The following is a 17,878-nucleotide window of genomic DNA, read 5'->3' as shown; positions in this document are numbered from 1 at the left end:
TCGCGATGAGATAATTCCGAGCGTGTTGCTTGTCTTAAAGTTGAGTAATATAGTAAATAAGGCTGTATTAATATAACTAAATGTATATGTATGAAGTTGGTTTTTTACATTTAGACAGTTTATTATGTGTATTTTTACAGGACTTACATTTTAATAGGTAACAATGTCCAGTTCTCTCTAATAAATACGAAGTAAGGCTGTATTAATATAACTAAATGTATATGTATGAAGTTGGTTTTTTACATTTAGACAGTTTATTATGTGTATTTTTACAGGACTTACATTTTAATAGGTAACAATGTCCAGTTCTCTCTAATAAATACGAAGTAAATACGCTAGCGGTCCAGGTGGTCGATACATGTCCCGCCCCTCGGATGGTCGACAATAGGTGCTCTTGCTGTAACGTTACTTTCGCTAGGAAGGGGCTCAAGGTTATATTTGAGAATGAGTAACGTTAGACTAAGCACAGGCTATCAGGCTGGGACCATAAATGGGTAGACAAGACAAGGTTCAACCCATGGCTCTCAGCCAGGCTGCAAACTTTGCCATTGAGGCTAATATACAGTGCCCTCTGCAAGTAGTGTGTCAAAGAGGCATTATGTATGAATAAATACAGTAGATGTCAATAAATATGTTCTAAAGTTTGTTTTGCAGTCGAGTGTCATTTTATTTCATATTTTTAAATGACCTATTGATATTCACTCCGACGCCGGCGGCACGCATGCACCACCCAGGTACAACAAAACCCTGACCTCAACTCCATTCAACACCTTTGGGATCAATTGGAAAGCCAACTGCAAGTCAGACCTAATTGCCCAATCAGTGCCTGACCTCACTAATACTCTTCTGGCTGAATGAGTGGAGGTTGTTATAGCAGCAAATGTTGGACCAACCCCATATTAATGCCCATAATTTTGGATGAGATGTTGGATGGCAGGTGTCCACATACTTTTGGCCATGTAGTGTAGCTTTGAAAACAGAAATGGGTCTATTATCATTGGTTATTGTGAATGTTAGGTAGTGGAGGTCACCAGCTTTCCAGCAGCAGCCGATTGTCTTACTGCAGTATTTTTAGTATTACTGTTTGCAGCACATGAGCATGTGTGTGCTGTGAAGATATACTTGCTCAATATGTTGACCTGTACAGAGAACTTGCGTAACAAAAGCAGCAACACGACAGCTTGTGCAGATACTTTTTTTTAAAGAACAGAGCAGTCGGCACAGAAAGGAGTACATGAGGAAACGGCATCTGTAGGTTCACTGTTCAGTTGACTTGAGTATCTTTGACCTCGCTCTGCCAGTACCATGTTTGAACCTTCATATTCAACAGCTCCAAGGACTCTTGTGAAACACTGGAGGGGTTGCTATTAATATTCCATAAGGATTGTGGCTTCATGTTCAGAAAGGCATGTTCTGTTATCTTTGTATCATGGATGCCTCCCTTATGTAATGGTTCAGTTACTTTTGCTCCCATAAAATGGAGGGCTATGTATAAAAAGGGCTGTCATTTCTACACGGATCACCCAATATGGATGCAACTATTAAAGCTGGCAGTCTGCACTTTAACCCCATACTCGTTATTTAATTTTCAAATTAAATGTGCTGGATTTCAGAGCCAAAACATAAAATTGTGTGACTACCCCAATACTTTTGCATTTAACTATATTTCAGAACGTAACTATTTAATGAAATCACATTTATACGTGATTGAAAACATTGGAATATCAGTCTCAGTAAGTAGCTCTAACTCTGTTACTAATGCACAGTCCTGAAAATGTCATTATTTCAAATTATTTGAAAGCAAAAATTTAACTATTTATAAAGCAGGCTACTATTAGCTGCATTTAGCATTTAACTGCTAAATTATTATCCTGAATTCTAAACAGATGTTCAAACTTGTTCTTGTTAACTTTCCTGCTCCTCATTTCGAATTCTTCTCAACCATAATGAAGTAATTTCACTCATTAACTTTTCAAGAACAACTGAATGTATTTCTTCAAATATATTCTTTCATATCAGTTTATCTATTAAAATGGTCTTGCCTTATTTTGTTTTTAAACTACGTAAAATAAAATCAGTGTTTGAATATTAAAACAAATAACTCTTTCAAATGATATTCACAAAAATAAAATTTCAAATGCAACTATTCTGGCCCAGGTCTGCTCTTATGCCAAATTTACAGTTAATGGTTCATGCCAGGGCTACTGAACTCAAGGTCCTGCAGGCCACAGTGTCTGCAGGTATTTGCTCCAACCATGCACTACACCACCAGATTTCAGTAATTACAGTATTTTACTTCCTTTGTCCAGAAAGTTAACTGATTAATGAAATCAGTTAGTGTATTGCATGGTTGGTTGGAGCATGCAGACACTGAGGCCTGCTGGAACTTTGAGTTTATAACTAGGTTGGTATATTCGGTGTTGGTGGGTGTGTCCACATTGTAAAATGTGCCTTTTGTCAAATTGTAATGAAAGTTGTTAAATAGTTAGTGCTTGTTTCTTACAACACATTGTATTGTCTGCCCACTTCTGCATTTCAGTCAGGGGAGTATAAATAATTTATGATTGCACAAAAATAGTATTGGGGGTGGTTGAAAAATTCAAAAAATTTTAAATGACTATAAAAATGACCTTTTGAAGATACCCTTAGGGAAATTACTGCTTGGTGTCAAACTGGTTACATGAAATGTAAACTTGAGAGATTGAATTTCAGTTGATTATTTAGCTTCCAGAAAGGAATGCTGTTCACCTGAAAGAGAGTAGATGCATTTCAGTTTTTCATTAGGAAAATCTCTCAGGCAGTAACCATTGCACTCTAATGCAGAGGAGAACATTAGCATGGGATATTTATTACATATAAGGCTTATGTTATGATGCTAGGCAGATGGAATATTCATTTTTTTAGAATTGGAGCCTACATTGGAGCATCTACTCTATTTACAAGCCCGGCCCCCCCCCCCCCCCCCCTTCTTCCTCTAACCCCTTTATAGTATACTGGCTTAATTAAAATGTGGCTATATTTCTCATCTGGCAGAGTGAAAAGAGTTTAATTTTTCTTTTCCAGTGTCAGGTTCTGGACTTGTCAACCTGTGTGCTATCCATTAATGGACCATGGCAATCTAATCAGGATGAGACGCAGCACCATAAAACAGGAGTCAATGCAGTGGAGGGAGTGCACACAGTGTGTCACAGGTTCAATTTATTGAATAATTTCTAAGACAAAATGCTGTTTTCGTTTGTAGGTTCCATCCCAGGCATTGTTCCCCCTGTTGCTTTGTTTGTTATTTTTTTATCAGCCTTTAAATTGATCGTTGATCCCCAAAATGTAAATGTATTTTTTTTGTTTTTATTGGGAAAGTGCATTTATACTGGGAGGCACAGTAAGTTGGGTCCCATCAGTAGAAGTGATGGGCAAAAGCAGTCAGTACATTTACCATCTTCTACAAAGCAAATTTTTTAAATATGTCTGTTTGATGGGTATTGACACATTTATGATCTTGTGAGGAACTGGTTCATCAGCTCTGCATAGTCTTAACATTTGCCTCTCTTAATGATGCTTTATCTGTCGATGGGAGTATATATAGCCCAGTAATTGAGTGCGAAATCTCATGAGTTTCACTGAATTTTTTTCTGGGAGAAAGGTCTCTGATGAGATAAAGTACTAAAGTACTTTTATAGATATACCTCAAATTTAAATGTGTGACTATAATAAGTGAAACTGGAAGAAAAGCATACTGACCTGTCAGCCTTATCATGAATACACTCTAAACACTATCAGTGTCATCAGTGGATAGAGGAGACTATTTCCTGTGTTTATATAGAATTTTGTAACTCGGGATTATGCTGTAGAAGTCTTCCATACACATTTTAAACAATATACACAATAAATTATACTTATAATATGACTTTTATTTATACCACAAAGGCAATTATATATACAGTGAGCTCCATAATGCTTTGGAAAAGACATATTTTTCATAGATTTGGCTCTGTACTTTTAGAAAGTGCACACTCAGCTTCTATTTTTAATGCATTTTAATGCATTTTGGTTTTACCGTGTAGAAATTACAGAACCTTTTATACACAGTCCCCCCTCCATTTCAAGGCATCATAACATTTGGGACAAATGACTTCACAAGTGTTTCTAATTAGTCAGGTGTGTTCAATTGCTTCCTTAGTGCAGGTATAAGATAGCTTTCAGCATCTAGTCTTGATTCTAGGCTTTTGATTGCCATTGGTGTCTGTCAACATGAGGACCAGAGTTGCACCAATGAATGTCAAGGAAGCCATTATAAGGCTGAGAAATAAGGAAAAAAGCTGTCAGAGGCTTACCAAAATAAAAGTGTGAACCTTGCTAGGAAATGTCACGTGATGTCTCCGGTATCCAGCGGACTGATAGCGAGCACAAGCCGTCTGAAGAGCACTGTTCTCAGGCTCCACTGCTCTCTATGGGGCTTTGGTGAGCTCCAGTGCAGCCTACAGTGATGTCAGCCGTATCATTTTCAGGGGTTACATGTATCATCTTTCCTAATTATAGCAGCATGTGGGAAGGAGCATGCGGTGTTGTTTTTTTTTAAAACTCCTCCTCAGTGTAAAATCTGTCAGGCAGTGACATTAACGCAAGCTGTGGACTCATTCGTGTCATCGGAAGCATCCCAGCACTTTGCGGCTCTGCCCCCTGGTCCGTGTTCCCATCCCTGTCTGGATTTAGGTTCTCACACTGAGAGCATTGTGTGATTGGCAGGGACCGGAGCATTTACCAAGTGCCAAGCTTCAGCACAGGTTCAGCCAACACTATTAGAGGAGGGTGCATTGTAGACTGGGTGCATATCTGTGTGGGAGATGAGCCTGGGTTTTCTGAGCTGAGTTCTAAACCACACTGGGGAAAAATGTGCGCTTTCCCTCCATCAGGAAAGGAAGACATTTCACCAAACACAGTGCTGCAGTGTGTGTGAGACTGTGCCATTGTGCCTTCTCTCTCAGGAGTGATTTAGAGCAAACTCTTCTCTGGGTCACAGCTCACCTTCCTAGAGGGAGAGGGTGGGCATGGTGACACAGAGGGAGGGGGAGGGGCTGTCGTGAGGAGCGGGTGACTTGTCTGTGCGCTGCCGTTTTTCAGGCGGCTGACACATCGATCACAGCAACCCGATTGGCGTAGGAGGCGCCCCCCCCCGTTGCCGCAGCGCGGATCACGTGGGCGTTGCCGCCGAAACTCATCGGTTGTGTCATCCCCGGGGTCGGCCCGGCGTTTATGGCTGCGCTGAGCAGCGGTGTGGGGGCTGTAAATTAGCCCGAGGAGAGATGGCCTTCTGCTGTACGTCTCTCAGCGCCCTGCAATCGCAACATCCCCCCTCGCGGTTAAACACCCAGGCTGCATTAACACCATGGTTGCCATAGAGACCGCTGCATCAAGGCCAGTTCTGCAGGAGGCTCTTGCGGATTTTAATGAGCTTCTCGGCACCTCATTTCCCAGCACAACATGCTACTGGTTCCTGGGAGAGGAGCTGTTCCTGTTCTGGGAGGATGGCTGCTGTCACAAACAAAAGGCGCAGACCTACTGCAATTCCCCTCTCCTTTAGCTGCTATGTGACCCAGATCTATCAAAAACCAAGGGCACGCGTGAGGAAAGAGCTGAGGCACTGCAACACCACCAATGGGAGCTGCTCGCCGTATGAGGAAGTGATGCCATACAAGGGCAGACTAGAATACCTGACCTTGAAGTTGTGCTTTGTGGTTTTTCATACACTTGCATGAGAAATTTGGAGAGGTATTTCTGCAGTGCTGCTAAAGCCATGTCTTCCATTGATTGGTAAAAAAAAAAACCTGATCTAATTAGTGCTATTCAATGTCCAGAACAGCACAATCTGTTTCAACCTGGTGAATGGAATGGAAGCATTCAGTTGTGCAGATATTACGCTAGTAAGAAAGCTGAAAACCTCAGACGTTTTAGCTGACCATGGAACGTGATCAGCGATGTCGCGCCGTGTGCCTGGTTATCAGGTGTTCTCACTCGCGTCACTGGCCGCAAAGCGTAATGAACCCGTGACGCTAAACTGCAAGTGAGCCATTGTTTAGGAAAAAGGCTGCACCCAATATAGCACGGCAGAACTCAAAACAATAACCTGTACTACACATCGTGAAATATTAACAAGACAGTATTTTTTTGGCTAATGCTCATTAATTATGTTTTAAATAGCTTTTCTTGTGCACTTGTATTTGTTATTGTGCTCTCTCCCTCATAACTTGAAACAACCAAAGTGTGTTATCATCCAAAATATCTCCCTTTGAATAAAGATTAATTTTAGCTCTCTTGGGTTTTATGTGGACCATTGGTGACATGGAAACAGAGTTCCCATTTAGTTCTCAAAAGCAGAACAGTTTTGAACATACTGTTGATATTTAAGAAGCAGGCAAGAATAGAAACAGTCCATTTAGCTGTTCAATGCCGCAGACGATGCATGAGCCACATCAATAAAGCATATTATCTATATTAAAAAGCATATTACATGGAAAGCATAGTAGAGGTCTTTGGGAGAGCCAGGTCATGTCACAGAGACTGAAGGTGGTCTGTGGCTGCAGACAGTCATGTGCAAGGCTGCACAAGCTGCCGGTTGTGTCGGAGACTGTTTGACGGGCATCTGTCCTTTTTCTCAGGCGTACGAGAAGCGCTTCCCCACCTGCCCACAGATCCCCGTCTTCCTGGGCAGCGAGGTGCTCAGCGATGTCACCAGCGAAGACGGGTCCCTGCACGTCATCGAGCGCAGCTGCAAGCTCAACGTGGACGCACCACGACTCCTCAAAAAGGTGAGGGGCTGTCCCGCTGGGGAAACCACACTGTCCCAAGAGCATGGAAACCAGAAGTGCTCTGACATTCAGAGGCTGATTGTGGCACTTGACTGGTGAGGGGCCATCAGTAACGGCATTTAGAGAAGCAGGAGATGGTGCCTCCTTCGGGTCCTTCTGCTTATGAATAAGGATCAGGCTGATACCTCAGGCCTTAATGAGGAATAAATCATAGATTTAAATGAAAAGTAGCTATTCTTTCTGTATTCATCGTATAAATGATGTTATCTGCATTCATTGTATATGTAATATTATCTAATATCTTAAATTCAGATTCACTTTCTTCCCTTTCACTTTGGAATAGTCGGTAATAGACAAATTACACTGATATGTATATCTGTAGCATTCAGTTAAGAATACTTCTGTGCATAAGCTAGTGGGAAGTTGGGAACTCTTTACTGAAAACAATTAGATCCAAACTTTTTATCAACTGAATTAATTTCATTGGCAACAGCAGTTGAGTCTGTGGCATGAGACTGCAGATTTTGAAACTGCACTCCACTGAACCACCTCCCTTCACAGATTGCAGGAGTAGAATACGTTTACTTCATTCAGAAGAATACTCTCAACTGGAAGGACCGGACGCTGCTTATCGAGGCCCACAACGAGACCTTCGCCAGCCGGGTGACGGTCATCGAGACGTGCAGCTACAGCGTGAGTGTGTCTGCACACATGCGCCCTGACTTGAGTTTGCTTCATTGATTATGTCTACAGTATTTCAGTGTATTATACTGCACATGCTGAGCTTCATTAATAGCTTTTGCCAATTAAGTTTCTGTTGCTTGTTTTATTCAATGATGCAAACATCAAAATACAATATTATAGTATGTCATGGAATTGGCTTCAGACAATGGGCCTCATTCACAAAACCTTTCCTAAATTATTCTTACTTTTGTTCTTAAAGATTTTCCTGTGAATAACTAATAGGGGGTTTATGACACATGTGCAGACCTTTGTTTTGTGCATATAACAGGTGTATGAGATGATGAATTCTGAATGTTTGCAAATTTTAAGTGTTAATGTGATTAGCATAAGGAAACCGCCATGAACAAATACAGATAAGAAAAGAATTATGAATGCCAATATGTTCTTGTAAACATTCTTACCCACAGTTTACAATCAGATATGATCGTACATGTTTCGTGAATTAGGCCCAGTATTTTTAGATTCAGGAACATCAGGTCCACCATTACTTTGGCCAAGTAAACAAATAGGTGTTTGTAGCATTCAGTTCGTTGGAATAGATTAGTCTCGGCCACACCTACCAGTGAAGAGAGCACACGCACCTGGGTTGCGTTAGCTTGATAGCCCAGGTGCTTAAATGTGTATTCTTCTCCACAAGACTGGGAGAGTGAGTTTTTGAGTTGAGTTTACTCCAGCACAAACCAAAGGGAACCGCCGCTGAAAAGCAGGAGGAGCTGGTCAGCTGAAAAGCGGGTCAGCTGTGAGCAGCGAGCTAAAAAGTTGTCGCTCGGTTTTGCTTTCTTTCATCTTTGTTATTTTAGTTTGTTGTTTTAGTTAATTTTTTTTTGCCCGGAAGCTGTGAAGGAGCAGGGTGAAGGTGTTAGATTTATTTAATTTTATGTTGGTGCGGGTGCGCGCTTTCTCTCTGTCTCTGTGGCAACCAACAGTGCACTTCCGGAACTGCCACATCTCCCTCCCAGGGGTGCCACACTGGGGTGTGACAGTGTTATAATGGTTGTGATGGATCTGTGCTGTTCTCACCTAAGTTGTGCACTTTTTTAATGCGTAGGGATGTGTGTGTTGAGCGGGGGTTACAGCACAGCTGCGACAATGCAGAGCTGCTGAAAAAGAATGCTGACTAAAGAGACCACAGAGAGCTGTAGTAATCATCTTATTTTCTGCTGCAAATTAGGAGGCACCTGCAATAGTGCCCTTAAACCAATGTGTCTGCCTGCTTCTTCTGAAGACATACTGTGGCACTTCTAATCCTGTTGTTAGTTTCAGATTTTAAAAAATGCCCCTGCTCCAACAACTGAGTAACGTTCTAAACTGGAGCCAATCCCAAATGCATGTTTCTGGGACAGTGCAATAAGAATGTGTCACGCTGTTACAGGACCTGTTCCATTTCCCAAAAAATCCCTGTCTTATTAAAAGATTGGTGGCCGGACATAAACGCTGGTTCAGCGGAAGGGTGTGAAAGCAAGAGGTGCAAAAAATAAATAGAGCTCAGAAACAGGTTAAATTAAAACTACCAGACAGTAAGCATCCTTTATGTTGAAAATGTGTAGTTGTTAGATATTAAATAGCAATGAGCTTCAGTGAGCTCATAACGGGTCCATAAGTCTAACACCAAACACAGCTAATAAACCCTATTTGAAAAGTAGAACACTGGTAGCAGATCGTTGGTTGAGTAATTGGCTATAGCACATACCGTCTCTGTCAACTCGGTTTTTAAAAATAGCATAGTTTTGCCCTCACTCCACTTGGATTCTCTCGATGTACACAGCGTGTACCCAGAAATTTGCCAGTATGCAATTAGGTAATGAGAGACCCATGACCAGCACACAGATTATATAAATGACACCTCCCTCCCCTGCTGTTGTTGCTGTAGCCATTTGTGTGACAAGTGGAACATCACATCCAGCAGAGAGAGGAGCTGTGGCTGTAATTTTGTAGGCAGATGCAAAGACGGCATCTGTACACTGCAGTCTTATGTAAAGTGTGTGTGTGTGTGTCTCTGACTTTGATAAATGACATGCCTTCAAGAAGTAGACAGCCTCATGTATTCCAGGCTGCCCAGCTGTTTCCTTTTGTAGACCTGCAGGGCAACACCGTCTTAAACTCCTTTTAGTCTCTCACCATACATAAGCATGTTAAAAGTGGGATCACTCTTTAAATGTATTTGTCACATTAAGATGAACGCATTTACAAAATGTTTGTGAATATTAGGGGGACGCACTGTACTGCACTGCACTGATCTCTGAAAAGTCAATTAAATGACGCTGTTCCTCATCAGCACTGATCAGTGCTGTTGACATTTGGGGTATATAGAACTAGATATCATGAAAATATTCTGTTCCGTGTTACAGTGGTCTCTAAAACAAGAACCTTTTTTAAAGTCTGTATGCCCACTGTCTTTTACAGGTTCATCCAGAGAATGAAGATTGGACATGTTTTGAGCAGTCTGCCTCCCTAGATATCAAATCCTTCTTCGGGTTTGAAAACACCGTGGAGAAGATTGCAATGAAACAGTACACTGCCAATATCAAGCGGGTAACAATCCTGTTATTTTGCAATATTAAACACCTCGTCTCATTCTCAGATGGCAGGACTGTGGCTTACTATCTGATAGCAACTTTAGCATTTCCATTGGATGCCATTTAGAGTTCCCAGAAAGCACCTCCTCCTGTGTCTCACTTGTCTCACCGCCTGAATGTTCATTCATGTTTATTGGCTGTGTATTTGCTGGCTGTGCATGGTTCTCACTAAAGAAGACAAATATGGGCATCTCTGAAGAACTATTTGATTCAACTCTAGCACAGGTTTGATTTACCAAGTGTGGCCCATGGTTTGCATTTTGCGAACAGTTGGCCAGAAAATGCTATATTGTTTGGTGATGTTTTTTATTGTCTATTATGGAAGATGAAATGAAGCATTTGAACACAAAAGCAGCATCTGTCTCATGCGCGAGACAATTTAGTGAGGGTGATGAGAAAATCACTGCGGATAAATTGGCAGATCAGAGACCTTTGTGGCCAACAAACTGCACACAAAACATTTTTCACAATATCACTGTAGCCGGCTTATCATCAAGCACAGTGCCTGGCTCATGCGGCTAGACAATACTAAACATTTCAAATGGCATACAGAATATTTTGCAAAGGCCAAAAATAGAATCCTGCAGTTATGGTGCTCTCTGAGTATTATTATGCACGTCTTCAGCTAGTATACAAAATGTTTGAAGTCAATTAAAAAACAGGGAGGTTTTCAAAATTATGGGTTTTTGTGAAGATAAATCTGCAGAGGTCAGTAAGGCAAATGTAAGCATATTGTATAAATGCCATAGTGCTTTCCACTGCCTTATGGGAGGAGGAGTCACGCGACTTTGCCCCTGACCCTGCTGGCTGCGCTTTGATCTGCTGTGATCTCGATAGCGCTACATTCCGCTGATTCTGGACAGCATGCTCAGGCTCACCAGGCCTGTGTCACAGCCGTGCTCTGATAGCGTGTGACACCCTGCTGTACCCCAGAGGCCCTGCCATGGAGCGCTGCAACAGAGCCCCTCAGCTACGCCAACATGCACAGAGCCCACTTTGTTCTTCAGTCGCTATTACATATCACACTGTCAGAGCTTTAACACCAAAGCTTTAACCGTCAAACCTTTAGCGCCCCAAGCAACTGGCTAGTGATATGTATTGTATGATACGTAGATGTCATTTCTGAGCCACTGTATTGTTTTTTTAATGGAATAAGTGGTTAGAGTAAGCCCCAGTGTGGCTAATGCAGGATGTTCCTCTTGCATGTTTGTGCCTGTTTGTTTGCGGAACAAAAAGGCTGGGGGACCGCAGTCCTCGTCTGCACAGGGACTGCACAGTGCTCACATCTGGCTGCAGTGCGTCATACCTTGTGCTGTCTCGGCCTCAGAGGCGAACACTGCTGACCCAGTGCAGCAGCAGTGGGGAGTATGTGGGACATTGGCGTGCCTGTCTGCCCTCCCTCCCTCCCATCGTTCCCCTGCAAACCTGATTAACCTCCTGCCCTCTCCTAGCTCAGCGGCGTAATACATTCTATTAGAGAAAATGAAGAGACAAGCAGTTTTTGAAGAATTTTGAGACTATTTTGTATAACTGTTTTATTATTGGCTCATCAGTAGGAGGGACATGGTGGACCAATAAGGAGCAACAGTATAGCTTATAATAGGTGCTCTAGGGCTCTACCCTTGAGCACCTAGTTCAAAGCACCGTTAGCATACCGCAGCAGCATTACTCTGAGTATCTGACAGGACCATTAGTAAAGGGAGTAATGTCAGACAGACTGCTGTCCCGCTTTTTGTTGAGAACCAGTGAAGATTTTGACAACTCAAGCACTCTGCTGCAATATGAGCAGGTCAGTGCAGGTGAAATGGACTGCAGACCTTCCCATTATTCAGCTGACAGTTTTAATTGTGCAAAACGCACCGTGGCAGCGAGCCAGTCGTCCTGCTCATTTAATCACTCTCTACTGCAGATCCTCTCTGTCTGCAGTGGGGCAGGCCAGGGGAACAGGGCATGACCAAAAAAAGACACTGAACGCCTTAACGCTCCATGTTTGCAAAGACCGTAACCGCTTGTCTTTGGAGTGTCATTGATTACCAGGTCCCCAGATTGGATTATTATCGCAAGCCTCTCTTTACATTTAGCCTCATCTCTCATTGAGAAGGTTTATTTTTCAATAATATTTAATACCACAGGTAACCTCCAATCTCATCACATTGAACATCAGCTCTCCTTGCTGTATTTTTTTCCCCCTTTCAGGGCAAAGAGGTGATCGAGTATTATCTGAACGAGCTGATAGCGGAGGGGATCACGGAGATTCCTCGCTGGGTCCCACCGGAGAAGCGAGCCCTGATCAAGCCCGTGACCCTGCCCTGCACCCCCAGGCTGGACCTGGACTCCCTCACTCAGAGCAGCACCAAAGACGCTACCAGCGGCCTTAGCGGCGCCGCGGAGCCGACCACGCCAGACGGTGAGGGGTGCTGACAGTAATGGAGCGAGCGAGCTGTGAAATCTGTGACGAGCAGAGCAGACATATCCCCTGAGCACCAGTGCCACATTTCTGCCGAGGCTTACATTCAACTTTATTTTAGGTCCTACTTTTTTTGTTGTTAAAGGGTACCTACACTGATTAACACCAATTTAATGAAAGCAGCAGACCAAATGAAATACAGTGTGTGCATCATAACTGAAGACTGTCATGATGGGAGGCCCTCATTGCAGATTTAAACAGGGTTATGTGAGGCTGTAGTTTCTCCCAATCATCTGCCTCCATTGAAGTTTGTGGGAACTAGAAAAAGGACCTTATCAGGCTCAGCAGGAATCACTCCCCCCCCCACAAAAAACTGTCAGTATTTCTCCACTAACCCACCAACCCACAATAGAACTGTATCCTTTCATTCAATTCTGTACCGGATGTGTGCTAGATTACCAAGGATACCAACTTATACATCCATTTAGCTGGAAAGCAGTATTTTTTCATTTGAAATCCAAGGTGCTGCATAATTTCGCCAAAATAACAAAAAAAAAATTGTGTCACTGTCTAAATACTTAAAAACTACACGGTATGTCCAGTTTGAAACCTTCATTTCATGTGAAGCTGCGCTCAATGATTGTCATCAGTCTTCCATACTGTATTACTTTCACTATGCACAAGGCAGGAACAGTCTTTGTGTATGACTCACAAGGCCTACTCTACAACAGGCTCATCAGCATGGCGGTATTATTTAAACAGAAATTGCCGTGTGATTTAAAATTGATTCAAACTATATTTGTTTAATTTATTGTGCAGTTCATATAGTGGGTCATGTGACTATGACCTTTACCTTATACATACACTTAAAGTCATTACTGGGTGATGATTATATGAAAACCGGAGTGTTAACAGAACGAAAACTAGGAAAACTGCAGGGACGATGGTCTCATTGGTCATTGGGCAATCCCACAGCACAGGGCCTTGCGGAATAACTGGTCTTCAGGCCTCTCACTGACATTGACCACAGAGCCGTTGACAGCTGCTGCTGATGACAGACAGAGGACGCTGGGAGCCGGACCGAGACCTACATTCTCAGGTTATGTAAGCTCAGTGCATGCTGCTATTTATTAGGCAGATAGGGAGCGGCTTTCTCCAAGTACACAGATGTGCTGAAACAGCAGTTTTAACTTCAGAGGACAAATCTTTGAAGGGGGCAGAGACTTAAAACACAACTATGTTACTAACATCAACAATAATACCAGTAGCAAGAGGAAATTAGGACAGACCTAAGTGAGAGTTTCACATAATTTCCATCAAATGCACTTCCTCCACAGCTTCTGTGCCAAGTCACTCTCTGTTTTTCCCAAGATCTACAAGAGCAGAGGTGTTGTGACAACCACTCGGATCTGTGTTGAAATTGAACAGTCTGCTGGAGAACTGTATAATCCAGACACTGCTTCAGTCTGCACTGTAATGAGAAATGAAATCACACTGCAGAACGCTGAATTACCAGCATCGCTGTGTCTTGTAATGCCTCTGCGTCTCCCGGTGTTCATCCATGTGATTTGATATGATAATGTGTTCCTCAGTGTATCTGTTATTTGTATTGTGTTCCTGAGTATGTCTGGCTGTTTAGTTTGTTTTGCGTATGTGGTTGTGTTTATCTGCACATAACAGTGTTAACTGTAACTCTTCCACTTGCTTTCCAATCAGAAGCAGGTTGAGATCCCGTATCTCATGCTATAAGATCAGTGTAACAGTAACCCTGTTTTTCCCTACACTCAGCCAAAAAAATCAATATACTATTGGACAAGAGTGCGTTACAGCAAAACATCACACTCCAGCCCATTCCAGCGGTCAAAGTACACTGTCTGCTGAGAAGAGGATATATGAAAATGATACACTCCGACAGGGGTGCCTGCTGGTGAGGTGCCATTCCCTCACTGTGACCCCCACGTTTTGGCTGTAATCTTCCGATCCTGTCGTACGTTATCAGAAGGTCACAGCGAGGAAAAGGTACCTCACAAATGAACTCCAGCGGATCACCCAGAAAAAAAAAATAGCGTGTCTTCCAAACAGAGCACTACTATTGTGACTCACGTGACTGTACAAAGGTGAGAGACGTGATTTGATTTGAAGAGATAAGTGACTGTAGTTTGTTGTTGCAATCTTTTAGCAGACAAGTTAGATGCCGATTACATTGAGCGCTACCTTGGACAACTGACACCAATGCAGGAGAGCTGTCTGATTCAACTGAGGCAGTGGCTGCAGGAGACACACAAGGGAAAGGTATGTCCTTCCAGTTTCAGGTCTGAATTGAAACATATCTTCACAACTACGTTTATCCTTTTCGTCAGAACTTACATTTCTATTACGTGTACTGAAAAGCAAATTTATGTGACTAGTCCAAAATGCCCACAGCCATTATAAGGTGCGTTCTGTGTGTGAAAACAACAAACAATGTACCTTTGTGTGGGCGTAGACAATGTGTATGCTTTAATCATCACTCCACATTATGCATTTAGTGCTAACAGCAACTTACAATAAGTGCACATTCGGTTGCATTTAAATATGTAAGTTTCCCTCTAACCATTATTTCGTTCAGTTAAATGTTAAATCCTTGTCATACCCAGGGATGCTTAACATAGCTTTAAAAACACCCTGAAGTGAGCTGTCCTCTCCATATGCATGGACTAATACCCTGATAACCAACTTCAACATGTGAAAGTTCAGAGGGAGTGACTGAACTGAAGAATGTAATATCTTTGCCTTTTCAGGCAATAGGAGCTGTATTAGTATTAGTGGCTTAACTCTATGAAAACAATTTCTCTTTTCTGTAGTCAGAAGCTGGTGAATGGAAAGCAGAGAAGGTAAAGAGTAATGCATGCTGCGTGAGACATGTGGATAACCTGTATAGATCTGAGGAGGAACCACTAGCAGACAAATCACCAGGACCAGAGCTTACCATGTGTGTATAATCGGTGTAGGCAATGCTGTGAGGCACACATAAGCTCTGTTGTTCCTAATTTGCATAATGACATAGTGGCTCAGGGTTACTGTAAGCTTGGCAGCATTCAAAACATCTTTTATTTGAGTTGTATTATTCCTGCCTCTGAATATTATTAACATCAGTATGTAATTACTAGTCACAAACCATGGGACAGGGTTTGAATTTCATATATGATGACACGGTGAAAAAATAATGTCAAGAATGATAACTGTTTTTTAGGGAGTATTTGTGAAATTGTGGGATTTTGTCTCAAGCTGTAACAGGATTGAGAGACAGTAGCGGAACGGTACATCTGCAGTTACATACAGTACATACTGCATTTTACCACAATCCTATTGATTTCCATAATTAAATAATGTGTGAAAGCAGGAGCCAAGTGTTAGAGCCAAAATTGGATGTGCAGGGAGTAATGAAAATGTACAAATGGTTATCCTGTTACTGGAGAAAAGAAAGAGGATACCATTGGTTGTGAGTGCAGCGGACAAGGCTATTCTTTACTGTCGAGGGGGCACATTAAGTGTAGGTAAGCCGTAGATAATATTCATTTCCTTTCAGTGAAAAAAGTACCTCCTTGCAGATTCTATTTCCACAGCTAAATCTAAGGATATTTATATGTTCTCACTATAGCAATAGCCAGCGATACGTTTCTTCTTTGGAATCAGTCCAATCTCACCAAAGAGCTTGAGCCAGCTGGTTTCCATGGCTAGCAGTTCATCACATCTGCATTAATCCAGGCTGCCAGTTCCTAAAGGACTCCTTCCTGATATTTAAATGCACCATTCTCACAGTGCATTTAAAAGAAGCACAGGCTATTGCTACAGATATAAAAACATAGAAATTTCCAAAAATTGCTTAATTCATAGTCACTTCTTTTTCATTTTTGGAAGTCCCACCATGCTTTATTTATAGCCAATTTTGCAGCTTTCAATCACATAAAACAGATCAAATGCATTCCAAGTAACATTATCAATCAGAAGCATTTCACTGCATAAAACTTGCTAGCCTAACATCAGAATCAAGGATACAATATCAGGGTTTTACCAGAGGCACAGCCAGTCCCCTGCAGAATGCCTTTCAATATACAATCGCTGCTGTTTGCATGAAGAGACATGAGAATGGTGTTAGCGTTTTCAAAATAACCTACAACTTTCTGCACATTAGCTTCCTGCCTCTCAGTAACGACCTTTCCCTAGACCTTTTGCTTTGATTTACTTGCATGACCACAGACATCTATCAGTAATAAGAGCGACATGTTGAAAACAAGCCACTGTTTACAACATGACACGGCACTCATTCATAAAACCTGTATTTTACATGGCTACTAATGTTTGCGGTGATTTCTCTCATTGGTTTTCTGGATCGGTCCTGGGCGCTTTGGGTATCCGCGCACTGTACACCCCCCTCTTTCCCCCTTCCGTCAGATCCCTAAGGACGAGCACATCCTGCGCTTCCTGCGCGCTCGGGACTTCAACATGGACAAGGCGCGGGAGATGCTGTGCCAGTCGCTCACCTGGAGGAAGCAGTACCAGGTGGACTACATCCTGGAGACGTGGAGGCCGCCCGCCTTCCTGGAGGAGTACTACGCCGGCGGCTGGCACTTCCACGACAGAAACGGGCGGCCGCTCTACATCCTGCGCCTGGGCCAGATGGACACCAAGGGCCTGGTGAAGGCGCTGGGAGAGGAGGCCCTGCTCAGACACGTGGGTACTCCGCCACAGCCCATGTCCTGGGGCCTCAGAGACAAGGAGACTGGATCAACATCATGTCGTTATGTTATTTGTTGTTAACAGAGTTTGGTCAATTGAGTTCTGCCTGGAACTGAAATCTTGCATTTGTGAACATAAACAATGAAAATCAGTGCAAAAATGTGTATTTCCTTGATTTTTTATTTTTGGTAGGTTTTGTCTATTAATGAGGAGGGGCAAAAAAGATGCGAAGAGAACACCAAGATATTTGGAAGACCCATCACGTCAGTACCCCCTCATGATCATTTTCCAATTCCCCAAATACTTACATTTTGCTTTTCGTGACGAAGCGATTCCAAGTTTGAAGTTGCTGACTTCACGCAGTCGGACGTTTGATGGCTTGTGTTTTCCCACCAGGTCTTGGACGTGCCTGGTGGACCTCGAGGGCTTGAACATGAGGCACCTGTGGAGGCCAGGGGTGAAGGCCCTCCTGCGAATCATCGAGGTGGTGGAGGCCAACTACCCCGAGACTCTGGGCAGGCTGCTGATAGTGCGAGCCCCACGCGTCTTCCCTGTGCTCTGGACTCTGGTGCGTATGGCACCTGCGTCTTCAACGTGTTACAAACGCTGATGTATTAGCACTGCTGATT

General features: G+C 42.7%; 1 protein-coding gene across 5 annotated transcripts in view; it reads left to right on the top strand.

Annotated features, from left to right (window-relative positions):
• LOC135248156 (SEC14-like protein 5) overlaps nt 1-17,878 on the top strand; it is a 30,757-nt gene that overhangs the window by 8,421 nt on the left and 4,458 nt on the right. For 2 of the 5 annotated variants that reach the window (XM_064322451.1, XM_064322452.1), the window contains 9 exons: nt 6,654-6,803; nt 7,365-7,496; nt 9,951-10,079; nt 12,320-12,530; nt 14,710-14,822; nt 15,374-15,403; nt 16,965-17,243; nt 17,442-17,512; nt 17,646-17,817. In XM_064322451.1, the coding sequence (XP_064178521.1) occupies nt 6,654-6,803; nt 7,365-7,496; nt 9,951-10,079; nt 12,320-12,530; nt 14,710-14,822; nt 15,374-15,403; nt 16,965-17,243; nt 17,442-17,512; nt 17,646-17,817 (1,287 nt within the window). The remainder of the gene's footprint in view (nt 1-6,653; nt 6,804-7,364; nt 7,497-9,950; nt 10,080-12,319; nt 12,531-14,709; nt 14,823-15,373; nt 15,404-16,964; nt 17,244-17,441; nt 17,513-17,645; nt 17,818-17,878) is intronic. The other 3 variants (XM_064322453.1, XM_064322455.1, XM_064322454.1) reach the window with 3 other exon arrangements.

The sequence above is a fragment of the Anguilla rostrata genome, chromosome 2 (genome assembly GCF_018555375.3).
Source record: "Anguilla rostrata isolate EN2019 chromosome 2, ASM1855537v3, whole genome shotgun sequence".
In the NCBI taxonomy this organism is placed as follows: Eukaryota; Metazoa; Chordata; class Actinopteri; order Anguilliformes; family Anguillidae; genus Anguilla; species Anguilla rostrata.
The sequence above is the reverse complement of the archived record's forward strand: the minus strand, read 5'-3'. Positions and strand labels throughout refer to the sequence as shown.